We start from the raw sequence: 13,792 nt of genomic DNA on the forward strand, positions 1-13,792 counted from the left end.
GCATCGTTCATTGCAGACGTTTATTTGCTTGGCAAGTGGAGAGAGTAGGAGTGTGTGTTTGTGTGTGCTCAGCGACAGTGAGTCGATGCTGTTAGATACAGAAAACTGTTTGTGGTGTAGGAAGCAGAGCCCTCTGGTTAGCGATATTAAGCAGCCGAGGACACCGGCGGGAAAGAAGGCCGTTTCCTTGTGAAACTCTTGGATCGGTGGCTGTACGGTCTGACGCTCACCTCATCACCTAGCCTACACAGAGCATCTAGACCGTCAGAAGATGATGGAATCACCATGAGCTGCTGACAAAAACTACCAACTGAAACAGGACGTCGTCGTCGTCGTTTAAATCTGCATTAATCTTCACAAGTGCATCATGGGCTGAGTTCCATTATCTTCTGGGTGTGCTAGAAACCAACAGAAATGTACCTGAGGTGTGGACTGCTCACAGACGGTCCAGGCTGTGACAGACTACATTTGCCCCGTTGCTGTTTGCAATGAACAGGTGGGGGGGAGGGAGGGGTGAAAGAAAGAAAGTATGTTTCAGTCCAGGCAAATCAACACAAAGCTACTGATGAGAAGACAACCCAAAAATGAGAGAAGAGCAGCAAAAACAAACAAAATCACATGTGAAGGTGACTGATTTTTAACAAAAGGGAATCTGGCGTTTCAAAGTGTAAATATGAGGCGTTCAATGACACAACTGCAGATGGAAAGCTACAAATCAGGCATGGATTCAACTGGTAACAACGACATGCTAACTGAGACTGATCGGATCAATTCTAACATAATTCTGCAATCTCACTGTTGTTGTTGATAACATAAAACTAATATAGCATGGTGGTTAACAATCATAAAATGTTTTTTGATAGGTGTACCAGTTCCATTACAGCCAGAATTCCCAACAACAATATTATAGAAGAAGGGGGAGAAATCAGAGGAAAGTCTCAATTAGGAAAAAAGTTTGTTTCATAAATTAGAGGAGCAGGAAGAGAAGTCTAAGAACAGGATGGAAAACAAACCAAAAAATAAAAAAATAAAATCCCAGTTCATCTGGGAATAAACGACATGCAAGAAGGTGGGAGAACGGTTCAGAGACCAGCTGGGGTAATGTCTATGGGAAGGTGTGGGACAGTTTAAAATGATCAGAATGTAGGGCGTGGTTCTGGAGGTCAACGGGGCTTTCGGGGCAGGTGTTACTGCACAAAGCTTAGAGCGGTTAACAAACTCCTGACTCTCACGAGCAGAATCAAACATTACCGATCGCTGGCGACTCGGCGTACTCCTTCCTGATACCGGACTGAGAGAACCAGACGTGTCCAGCTCATCAGCTGACGACCAGGAAGACAGATCCTGAAGACAAAAACATTCACTCAAACATGGCCGCCACCTGGTGGTGAGTTGGATCAGGCGCAGGAGAAGATGCCAGACGGACCGATCGAACCAAAAATGTACTGAAGATTTGCAGGAATGCTTAGTGCTACGTCTCTTTAGCATAAAGAAATTAACTAAATGCATAAAAAATTATAAAATATAAAAATACGACAGGTATAAGCATATTGACCACTGCCTTTGATGCAACAGTTTTAGACCAAGTCTTTGTTATTGATGAGAAATTATAAAGTTGTAACGGTTTTAGTAAAATGTTGGAAACGATGCCACGCTGTGTTAAGCTACTACCACAACAAATCTGAGCTCATTAGCTGAACAATTAACAGAGTTAGTTTTTGTGTTGGCTAATGTTGGTTAGTTGTGGTGGCCATTTTAAACTGGACTGATTCTAAAAGTTATGCAGCTGAAGATGCACTTCTAGTGATTATTTTCTGAAAGTTCAATCCATCCGGTGGTTCGTGAGAAGTTTGATAACAGACAGTTGACTGCAAACAGTTAGAGCAACATTTTAAACAAAGGTCTTGTGCATTCTGTCACTTTTGTAAATTTGTTTCAGCTACGTCTGCACCAAAGCTCAATATCTGCAAATGTGACAGAGCTGTAGCCATTTTTGTGTTTTGTAGGGTCAGTCATCTGTGGCAGCCATCTTGATTTGGGTTGACTCCAAAAGGTAATCAGTTGCAGATGAACATCTATTAGATACATGATTTTTGATAATTTTATTCAACTTCAATCAGGACTGTACAGGTGAACAGTGGGGGGACATGGAAGGGTAAAGACTCCACCTGTTGACTGCTCGTGATGTCCAGAACTTTAGCCAGCTCCCGGAGGTCTCGGGTCACTTCTTTTAGCAGCAGTTTGAGGCGGTTCCCGATGACGTGAACCTTCTCTTTGGCCTCCAGGCAGTCACTGCCCTGAGAGTTGACGAGCAGCTGGAGGGACATGTCCTGTAGTGAGGCCACTTTAAGCTGAGAGTCCAACAACTCCTGCCGGATTTGCTGTAAAAATAAATAAACAAAAGAACAAAACCTTCTTGTATTATTCTCTTACAGTATCCACTGTTATATAAATCTTTAAGACAAAGACTGATTTGTTTTAACAATAAGAACGTGACTAATTGGATACCGTCAGAGTCTTATGATGCTCATGGAGAGTAACAGTGTCTTGGATTGGATCGATGGGAACCACCTCGTTCCTTCTACGGTCAATGTTTTCCAACCAGAGCAGCAGACCGTGACTCATTTCATGAAACTCCTGCTCAACAGGAAAATTAAAATTCAGCTCTCATTTATATATACCTGTATATATATATTATTTTTTTCCCACAATGTAACGATAAAGACACTCACTTGGCACTGCATGAGAGCTTCCTGTAATGAAGACCTCCACTTCTCCAAAGAGCTGCCCAGCTTGTCCCAGAGGTTATTCATGTCTTTCAGTCTGGCCTGCAGCTGCCGGGTGTCTTCTCCGCCTGACTGCAGAAAATCAGTACTGCACAAGTTGATGGAAAGCGCAATGGCTTTGCGCTTGTCGTATGCTTTCTGCAATTCCTGTAAACAGTCAAAATAAATAAATAAATGAACAAGAGTTCATGAAATCTGACTAGACAAACAAAGGGAGAAGCAATGCAAAGCTGATGTGTGTGAAGCAGTAAAGCTGTAATTTGAGAATCAAATATCTGACAGTTTAATGCATACTTTAAAGTTAATATTACCCGGTAACTATTAACATTAATATTAACTAATATAATAGAAAAAACAAAACAAATGCCAAATGCTAGTTTTGTAATTTTTTAATTAGACAACAAGTCTTTCAGAATCAGAGTCAGAAAAACAAACTCTAGCCGGCAGGATGAAAAAGGCCAAATCAAAGCAGGATTTGCCAACAGATGATTTAAATAACAAGAGGCAGTGGACGCCCCCCATCGCCGAGAGATTTTAATAAAGAACGTTTGTAGTTTTTGAGATGTGTGCTTTTCTGGACTGGAATTAAAATGGAAATGCAAATAAACACTAATGTTTTTGGTTCAAGATCTTAAAGTGGATAGGAGTTGCACTGTGTAGAAGAACAGAGGTAGTTTATTTTTCTTGTCTGAGGCAGCGCAGAGTGACGGATCCTGGAGAGGAGTTAGAGATTTGATTTCTCCAGTCGACATGTCGAAGTATCTTTGGGCAAGACGCTGAACATTTCACTGCCTTCGATGTGTGTCCCATCGGCGTACGAATGTGATTTAAAGCTCTGTATAAACTGATTTATTTAGATTATCTTTGTAGAGATGTAGTAGAGAGCTGTACGAACGTGTGTGTGGAGGTAAATGAGGCACAGATTGTGTTGTAAAGAGCTTTGAGTATCTTGATTAGATAGAAAGGAGCTGTTTAAGTACAGTCCATTTACTGAGTGTTTCAGAATCTGCTGATCTGCTGGGATTTTCACACACAACCCACTATAGTGTTTGCAAAGAATAGTTAAAAAAGGTTTGCAGAATACCATCTCCGAACTTTACTGTAATGTATACAACAATATTACCTTAAGTTTCTTAATGCGAAGCTCAATGGTCTGGATGTCCGTGCTGACGTCCAGGCTCTGCTGCTGCCCCAGATCTTCCTCTGTCTCTCCTAACCAAGTCCAGATGTTGTTCAGGTCAGAGTTCAGCTGCTGCCACTGCTGCTCGCTCTCCTTTGTGCGTATCTCTTTACTGAGGTCCTGAGCCTGCAGGAGCTCCCAGCGCTCGATCACACCTGGAAGGCAAGAAGTTAAACAGAATTCAATTATATCTAAGCTTACCCTTTCCTTTAACCAGTGACAAGCCAAGGATATACTTTTTTTGGTGTTACATAGCTTGTGTGAGCAAGGTTTGCAAACTTCACTAAATTGTTATAACCTATTCTAAGGAAGCCCCAAAATCCAACTATGAACCAGAAATAAACGTTTTGTGGGCTTTTATTTAAATATCTAGTACTGGTTAATGAATCAGTGCAGGACAGCCTTTGATGTACTGTTACCTGACGTCTGGGACTCTGAGCTGCTAGGATCGGCCAGTCCTGATACAGTATCCTCTTCCTCCTTCAGCTCAGAGCCCACCCTCTTGACTGTGTCGATGCTGCCGCGGCACTCACCCAGCAATCGCAACTACGGAAGAAAAAACAAATGTAAATTGGGTTGGGTACGCAGTTGTTATAACATTAACTATTTGTTATATATTACCATTATAACCATTATCAATCAACCTTTATTTATACAGGTAAATCCCATTGAGCCTCGAAGACGCATTTACAAGAGAGACCTGAAATATACTAATGGTTTTCACATGACATCCATATAGGATCTCAGTAGTTCTCTTTACCCATTGATTTTCAGGTAACCAGTGTTATATGACATTTTTCATCTCAGTGTGTGATTTCCATGCAGTATTGAATGCAATACATAATCACAAAGAGTTGAACAGTTTTTCATTTGGCTGGTGCCCTTGCTTCCTGGTTGAAGTGGCAGACGCTAGTTTGAGGAGTCTAGTTCTGAGGAGACATTTTTCCTGTATATGACAGCAACAAGTTTTTTTCAGCTCCTCAGGAGCAATTGGCAAGAATCAGATGAAATGAATGAGTGATCGCATTTTGTTTTAAGTAAGATCATAGGTTTTAGCTGATAGATATGAGAATCTGCAGAGGTGGTCTCTCCTGTTAGCACAACATCAAACAATCATGTCGGGAGAGCAGAATGAAATATTCAAAACAGAATGCTTGACTGAACTAGAGTTACAATCCAAGAGAAGTTGGACCTGTAAAATGTACACATTTTATGCAATTTTTTACAGTGTAGTGCACAATATAAACTCATGTATAAAGTTAATTTAATCTCAAGTGTGTTCATGCATCACTAAGCATATCAGAAACTTTGATGATAGTTGTTACTTTGAGGAATTTCCTCAAACAGGGAGGATTGAAGTAGAAAAGTTGTTTGTTCAGAAGGCTCCACAAGGATGCAGAGTGTTACCAAGTATGAGGGTGTTTTTGGGTCAAACTGACCTTATCTTACAGGAAAGGGAGTAATGTGTGTTGATATTACGAGAAGAACCAGTTGTCAGAAATCTGAGCGTACAGCCAGAGATGGGGTCTGCTTGACAACTTTGAAATAACAAGTTTATGTTTCCGTAAGCCTCTGATGCACATAGAAGGTATAAAGGCAATCAGAGCTGGTTTTTTTTGTTTGTTTGTGTGTGTGTGTGTGTGTGTGTGTGGGGGGGGGGGGTCTTTTTTGAGATTTTGTGTATCCAGCTGTTCCAATCCGCAAGCTGTTTTTTACATTAAACCCTGACTTTTGCTGTCATCACCGAAGTCAGTCATTTGTTTATTTAATCATTGCAAGTTTAAATGTAGCTGAACACTACACTGCCTAACAGGTTACACAGATTATGGTCAAAAACTGACATTAAAGACAGATTTATGTAAACAAACAGCAAAAAAAGATTGAAAAACATGGTTTCATGCTAAAACAAATTGGTGTAGACCTGCTGTAGTTATTGATCTGTAAGTAAGACCCATACATAGCCCATATATGATGCATCCACGTCCGAACTTGTGGGAGTGCGGCTGCAGCTCGTGTCCAGTTGTTGGAGGTGAGAACGACTGATGTCAAAAGGATGAACGTGAGAATCTGCAGAGGCGGTCTCTCCTGTTGGCACAACATCAAAAAATCATGTCAGGAGAGCAGAATGAAATATTGAAAACAGAATGCTTGACTGAACTAGAGTTAAAATCCCAAAGAAGCTAGAAGCTGGACCTGTTTAGACAGAGAAACACAAAACAAGGAGAGCAAAAGATGAGAGGAGGACAGGGGTGCAGATTGGTTTTGTCACTTGTGTCTTTTCCAGTTTGAGAAATCACACCGAGCCCAAGCCTGGGTCACATTCACTGCCATTTTTGTCTCAGAGGGAACACTCTATGAACAGCAATAACAAATCTGCAATCCCTTTGGTAAGAATCTACACTTGTGATAAAAAGAACATGCTTTTCACAAACAGACAAACAAAAAGAGTTCACATGAAAAGAACCCAAACATGTTAGCTGCACAGCAAACTGTGAGTCAAATAAAAGTTAGGAAGCAAGTTAGAAAAGAAGGTCTCGGCTGAATTCCATCTCTGTTCTTATTAGAGCCCAACACTGAAGCAGGAACTTATCGAGGAAATGGAATTCATCCTTTCCCTCGGTGTTAGAAAGTGTTGTTGCCGATCGCAGCGTGAAGTGCACAAGAGAAACAAACACAAATCAACCAAGCCAGTGTGGCGTCGCTGGAGTGCGCTTGTTATTTTGGTCTGCTGTTGCCTACCAGTAGAAGACCTCAGTGTTTGTTCTGTTAGTTTAACATAGGCCTCGGGGCTCTCTGGGATCACTACATCTGGAAGAAACATCGTACAGTACACACATTCAGAACGGCTTCACACGCTGAGTAAAACATGTTTTAATTGTCATGTAGACGGAGCGTGACACTACAAGAGTTAGGGGACCTTCGTGAGTTTTCAGTCTGTTCACAACTTTCTTGCATTGTTCTGCATTTTAAGCAACCTAAAGACTGTGTATCATCTTTTTCTTTACATTCTTGTCTTTTATTTTATCCAGAATTTCAAGCTCTCTTTTCATTTTCCGTCTTCATAATGTTCATGTTTAGGCCGGGTTGGGAAATAGGCCAAAACATTTTAAACAGCCTTCAGCAGTCGATGATGATTGTGACATATTTGCATGATATAATGATATATTATATATATAGTGTTTAAGCATCACTTTATTTTCTTAATGTCTTTTTAAGAGAAGGATCAGACAGTAATCGTTCTCTACAACTGTGGAGGAATGCTAGATTTGTTTATTTGTTATTATTTATTTAGATGCATCCAAAAAGAATAAACTTACTGATTTGGGATTTGTTTTTTAAAGTGAAAAGTTAATGGAAACATTTGACAAATATATTCCAGATCTGGAAAATAGAAGCACTAAGCTGTTTTATGGTGCTGACAAGACAACATGATGACTTGTTTTGTTGTCACAAAACATTTTAGTTTTTAAAGTTGAACCTTCAGGATATTGGTTGAAAATGAAAACTATTTATTTTAAAGATGAACATTGCATTACTTGGATGCAAAAACAGATCGAGGTAAGATGTCAGCAAATAACATTAAAAAGAAAAAATCAAGCGTGTCTCATGCTTTTGATTACAGCTGGACAGTGTCTCCATCAGCAGGTCATTTAACAGAGTCAATATTATAATAATATTATAATATATAGTAATATTATATCAATATGAAGGACAGGAGCTCTGCGCTGTTACTGACCTGCTGCAGGTTTCACAGATAAAAATAAATAAACATTTGTTGAAGTAGTTGGGGGTTTTAATTTTATTTGGGATATTTTTTCTTATGCAGCTGCATACGTTACAACTGACCGATTTTTCTTAGAACAAATATTTTTGTATGTTACCTGTTATGACTGTGAAAATATATTTTTGACTGTTGCTAATTTAAACCAATAAATTGTGCAGATGTTTGTTGAGCAACAAACGTACAGCAGAGCCGCTCAGTCGTTGCTCGTTTGAAGTGACCGTGTTGGATTACACACAGTCGGGGTGTATTTACAGCGTGTTCAGGTTTGGAGTTGAACTGTGCATTTATTTACAGGTCAAAACTTTTAAAATGAGAATTAAACTAGCTAAAATAAAGTGGAAATACCAAACTAAAAAACACATACAGAACAGACAATGATCTCCCAACACTATCAAAAATTGAACTTTGGTTCAATTTTATTTCATTCTATTTTGGTAACACTAAAATAACTATTGCCAGATAGGTTTATATCTTTTTATATTGTGAGTTTAAAATTTCACAAATTGTCTCTAAGAGAAACGTTGGATGTGTGTGACAACTAACCTGACAAGTCTGAGGCGGGGCGCTGGAGGAAGTCCCCCTCCTCGCTCTGCTGCTCTCGGAGGGCTCTGCTGGCGCTCTCGAGACCCCGGCTCAGGTCGTAGTCATGGTCCCACTCCAGGGGAATGGAGTCCACGCTGGCAGGTGTGTCCCTGCCGGAGCGCTCAGCGCGGAGCTGCACGGCCAGGGAGGCCGAACGACCAGAGGAGGGCAGAGGAGACAATAAACCGTCCCCCAAACGCTCATTCCACGGCAGGCTGGACAAATCTCCAGGCTCGTCCAGATCAAGCTCACGGTCAGAGAACGACACTTCAGTATCATCGTCTGCAAGCTGAAGAATATTGTTTAGTAAAACCTTCAGAGACAAGCCACATGCAACTAAAAACAAGAATAAAAACTACCGTCATTTCTAGACTATAAGCAGCTACTTTTTTCACAGGCTTTGAACACTGCGGCTAATTAATGGATTTTTTTTTTGATGGGCTAACGAGCTTCGTGCCACAAAAACATTTAACCTCGTCACACCCGGCGAGGGTGAGGTTCTGCCTCAAGTGGGTTTTGTTCACGAGTGAGGGAAGAATGGAGCGTGAGATCGACAGACGGATCGGTGCAGCATCTGCAGTATTGTGGACTCTGTGCCGGTCCGTTGTGGTGAAGAGGGAGCTGAGCTGTAAGACAAAGCTCTCTGTTTACTGGTCGGTCTACGTTCCTCCCCTCACCTCTGGTCATGAACTCTGGGTAGAGAATGAAAGAATGAGATCATGGATCCAGGAGGTTGAAATGAGTTCCCTCTGCAGGGTAGCTGGACTCTCCCTTAGAGACAGGGTGAGAAGTTCAGTTATCAGGAGAGACTCAGAGGAGAACCACTGCTCCTCCACGTCGAGAGGAGCCAGTTGAGATGGTTCGGGCATCTGGTAAGGATGCTCCCTGGGCACCTTCCTAGGGAGGTTTGTCGGTCATGTCCAACAGGGAGGAGACCCCGGAGAAGACCCAGGACACGCTGGAGAGACTACGTCTCTCTGTTGGTCTGGAAACATATTGGAGTCCTCCCAGAAGAACTGGAAGAGGTGGCTGTGGAAGGAGATGTCTGGACCGCCCTGCTCAAGATGCTGCCCCTGACTTCAGAACAAGAGGAAGATGATGGATGGATGGATGGACGGATGGATGGATAGATGGATGAATGGATGGATGGATGGATGAATGGATGGATGGATGGAGAGAGACCCGGGCGCTCACATAGCTGCCCAAGACACGTCTCTTTGGGGGTGGTTTCTCATGACTCACTGAGACTACCTGTATAAATAAAGGTTGAAAATTTAATCAGACCACTGAAGTTAGCGAACAGGTCACAGTGGACCAATGAATCGGGGGGGGGGGGGGGGGGGGAGAAGGGGGAGGGGAGGAGAGAACAGGGGGGGGAAGAGAGAACGGGGAGGGGGGGAGGACTCCCCTGCATGTGCAGAGCAACTTGTGCTCAAGTTTGCCGGCGGATCCTGACAGCGGCGCAGGAGGAAGATGAAAATAATAACCTGTGACTTCCTGGTAAGTTTTTTTTTTTTTAACCAGCCGTGTTACCGGCACTGTTCAGAAAAAAAAATAAAAAAAATTAATAATAATTACTGTACATATTTGTGTATGTTACTGGCACATATTTAATTAAAACTTTAAAAAATCTTTCTGTGTAAAAATCTCATGTTACAACGTCGATACCTGCGGCTTATTGACACACGCGGCCTATATAGCTATGTACAAAATTATTTTTTAAATACATTTAGAGGGTGCTGCTTATATTCGGTTGCGCTCAATAACCTGGAAATTACAGTAAACCTTCGTGTTTCCCTTCATCTCAGTTCTTACCGGAAGGCGGATGAGTTTTTTGTAGTAGCGCTCGACTCGACCGAACACTTCCTGACAGTAACGCTGAAGTTCCTCCAACTCTTCCTCTATAACAGCAGCATCCATGGGCTCGCTCTTCTCGATCAGTGCCTCGCCCTGGTGGAATATGTGCTCGATCTTGGCTGTCGTCAGAGAAATCTCCTGCTGGAACGACTGGGGATCGAAACATCATAGTTTTGTTTAACACAGCACTAAAGCAGATATCCACGTTATAACGTCTCTTCGGGTGTCACAAACTTACCCTGAGTTGTTTGATCTTGGCTTGAATGTCACACTCGGAGAAATGCTCGATGTTGGTAAGCTGAAGGTCCATTTCTGTCAGCCAGACTAAAATACCATCTCTGGCTGTCTCAAACTCCTCTCTCTGACTGATGAAGTGCTGCGTGGTTCAAAAAGAGAAATCACCATCAGAAATTTTAACCTCAACTCTATCAAAGTTCAGAGAGAATCATGATTTTTTGTATTAAAATTCCTTTTTGTGCACAAACAGAAAAGCTGCGCCCCCTAGACCCCCACTCTTGTGCCAATGTACATATATGTGCCTGTAAACAGAGAAAAATAACAAAGCTATATATTTTTATATTATACTCTAGTCTAGCCAGTGACTTGAGACTCCTGTAAATAAAATGTCAGATTTAAAGCAGCATTTACATTAATTTGTTTTCCTGTTTGTTATTTGCAGTTTAACTATTTCTGCTAACTTTATATTATTTTAACCATACACATATAAAAACACTGAGCTCATCAAGATGACGGGTGCTACGACTTTTGGTGTTTGTAAATAAAGGTGAATATTTTAAGCGGTTAAAAACATGCACTTCAGTTAAAAAATACAGAGAGAGAGAGAGAGAATTGTTGTTTGTCTCATTTGTCTCAATGTGTCCCTGTGATGGACTGGAGACCTGTCCAGGTGTCCCCTGCCTTTCACACAGTGACTGCTGGATATGGGCACCAGTGACCCCCCCCCCCCCCCCCACACACACACACAACATGCATGTATTTGGTGTGAGAGAGAGAAGACTCTGTCTCCTCTGAGCTTCATCTTACTCTTGGGAATGACCAGAAGCAGCTGGTCTGTGGACCTGAGTGACCGAGTGGGAGTGTAGCGGTGGAGAAGCTCTGTTAAACAAGGCGGGGCAAGACTGTTTAAAACCTTAAAAACAAACAAAATAATTTTAAAATGAATTCTACAATACACGGACAGCCAGTGGAGAGAAGCCAGGGCAGGGGTGATGTGCTCTCTCTGACGTTGATAATGTCAAAACCATCTCCCTTTGTTCACCACATGAGTCTAAACGTAGGCGAACAGTCACCATAGCTGGTTGGACACCCTCCTTCGAGACCTCGGGCAGCCCCTCTTAGTGGGTCACCATGCTGGGAACCACTGCAGTATACTGGTGGGCTCAACACCATTTTAGGAGTTCATTAGATTCTTGTAAAAGTGCAGAACAAGGAAATGAAAAGGACAGTTAAGAAAGATCTGTGAAGACCTAAATGGCAGGATGGGATGCAGTGCACACCTTGAGTCTGCGAAGGATGGATGCCACTCGTTTCTGCAGGTTGTCCCATCGCTGGTTGGCCTCGTGAGCCATCTCCCTCAGACGACAGGAAGAGTCCGTACGGTTTTCTCTGGCCAAGCGGCGGTACTGCTTGTTGATTAACTCCAGCTGCGTCAAACTTTCCTGAACTTGTCTTTGGAAGGTCTACAGAAACAAAACAAAGCATGTTTCTCAAAGGAGACAAATCCAGATTATACTTGCTTTATTCATTTGTATTTAAGATAAAAAAATAATTATATTTTGTATTTATAATTAGCCATTCATTTCAAGTTTTATTTTTATTAATCAGCTCTGTCCTACAAAGTCAAGAGAGCGTTCGTAACCTCAAATTTCTTTAATTCTTCCTTGGCTACTGTGTACAGCACACCAGAGGAGTTGGGCAGAGCGGCAGTCTTCTCTGAGGTGGACAGCCACTCCTCAAAACGTGCAAAGTCATCTAAAAATTTCTGCCATAAACGCCACGTCTCCTCGATCCTAAAAAGAACAAATAATAATACTTGTATAAGGAACAGATTAAATATTTCTATTAAACAACAAGAAAAATGTATGGCTCTGTGCTGACGTACTTCAGTCTCCTCTCCATAGACAAGGCACATATGCTCCTCCAGCGGCGGTCAAGGCTGCGCGTCGCCTGCTGGATGGAGTCGCACTCTGTGTCGGTGGCGCAGGCGTCGCAGTCGTGGAGAAGCACCTCGCACAAGTTCAGCACAGACGCTACTCCTGTACTGTGCTTCTCGATGTCCCGCTGGAGCTCCTGGAACACAGAACGAGTTTGACCTGGTCCGACAAACGTTCAGCAATCGACGAGAAAAACAGTCTGAAGACTAAAAAATACACAAAGTGAAGGAACTGAATTGAATATGTATCGCCCATAATTACATAAATAAATTGAGTTTTTAGTTCACTGTGTACTTGGCTTTGTAGCTTTGTGTTTATGCTTTATTTTATCTTGTTTTTAAACTGATGTTCAGCACTTTGTTTCAGCTGTGGCTGTGTTAAAGCGCTTTATAAATAAAGTTGTTGATGATGATGATGAAGATGATAATCAGCTGTGTTAAGTTACCATAATTTCTGGTCTATAAGCTGCTACTTTTTTCACAGGCTTTGAACCCCGCAGCTTAAAAAAACGCTGCGGTTAATTTATGGATTTTTAGACTGTTTCCCTCATACCCGTTCTCCCCTCCTCATTGTGCCCCCCCTCCATGGGGAAAGTAGTTGCAGCCAATTTAAATAAGAGTGAATCGTGCATTAATGTGGCACTCTGAGCTCGGTGGGAGGTGGATGACGGGCAGCGAGAAATCGTTAAAAAAACCTGGATGCATGTGAAGAGCAACTTTTGCTCCAGTGGATCCCGACAGGGAAGCAGTGTAGAAAAATCCTCCATCACCAATGGGTTTCAAAAGGCTGCTGCGTGATGAAGAGGACCGCACAAGCTCAAAGGTGCAGGAGGAAGATGAAGATAGCGATGAATGACTTCCTGGTTGGCTACTGCATTTTTTTAACAAGCCAGCACTGGCACTGTTCAGGAATAAATATTTCCTGTACGTATTTGTGTTCGTTAGCGGTACGTGTTTAATTAAAAGTTTAAAAAATCTTTCTGTGTAAATATCTCACGTTACAACGTGGACACTCGCAGCTTATAGACAAGCGCGGCTTATATTCAGGTGTGCTCAATAGTCCAGAAATTACGGTAATCCGCTGTATATGTCCATATTCTGTCCACTGGTTTGCACGAGCAAAAACATGTCATTATCGATCCATTTATCTTCAGTGCTGGGTTGTAATTAACTGTAGTTCAGTACGTTTATCAGAAATCCTCATATTGTGCTCTAATGTTGTTTTTTTTAAAGAATGAATACACTGAATACGTGCTCTGGTTTAGGTCTGAAGCAGCTCAATGTAAAAACACCTGAAAAGCCGAAGGACACGTAGGCTGAACTGATTAAACGAGTTTCATGATCTGCCGGAGTTATCTCTGCAGGGATCTAGTTGAACATGCCGAGTCATGCAGTGATCTAGTTGAACATGCAGAGTCATGCAGTGATCT

At 41.9% G+C, this 13,792-nt stretch overlaps 1 protein-coding gene across 1 annotated transcript in view; it reads right to left on the reverse strand.

Moving 5' to 3' along the window:
- Positions 1-398: 398 nt before the first annotated feature.
- syne1b (spectrin repeat containing, nuclear envelope 1b) overlaps positions 399-13,792 on the reverse strand; it is a 154,414-nt gene continuing 141,020 nt past the window's right edge. Inside the window, exons 125-138 of the mRNA XM_037694836.1 lie at positions 12,312-12,499; positions 12,069-12,219; positions 11,707-11,889; positions 10,428-10,565; positions 10,148-10,339; positions 8,294-8,621; positions 5,924-6,051; positions 4,386-4,512; positions 3,910-4,121; positions 2,733-2,933; positions 2,509-2,637; positions 2,169-2,381; positions 1,252-1,344; positions 399-479 (exon numbers count right to left, since the gene is read on the reverse strand). Of these exons, the coding sequence (XP_037550764.1) occupies positions 399-479; positions 1,252-1,344; positions 2,169-2,381; positions 2,509-2,637; positions 2,733-2,933; positions 3,910-4,121; positions 4,386-4,512; positions 5,924-6,051; positions 8,294-8,621; positions 10,148-10,339; positions 10,428-10,565; positions 11,707-11,889; positions 12,069-12,219; positions 12,312-12,499 (2,364 nt within the window). The remainder of the gene's footprint in view (positions 480-1,251; positions 1,345-2,168; positions 2,382-2,508; positions 2,638-2,732; positions 2,934-3,909; positions 4,122-4,385; positions 4,513-5,923; positions 6,052-8,293; positions 8,622-10,147; positions 10,340-10,427; positions 10,566-11,706; positions 11,890-12,068; positions 12,220-12,311; positions 12,500-13,792) is intronic.

Source organism: Nematolebias whitei, chromosome 21, assembly GCF_014905685.2.
Source record: "Nematolebias whitei isolate Nwh7 chromosome 21, NemWhi1, whole genome shotgun sequence".
Classification (NCBI taxonomy): Eukaryota; Metazoa; Chordata; class Actinopteri; order Cyprinodontiformes; family Rivulidae; genus Nematolebias; species Nematolebias whitei.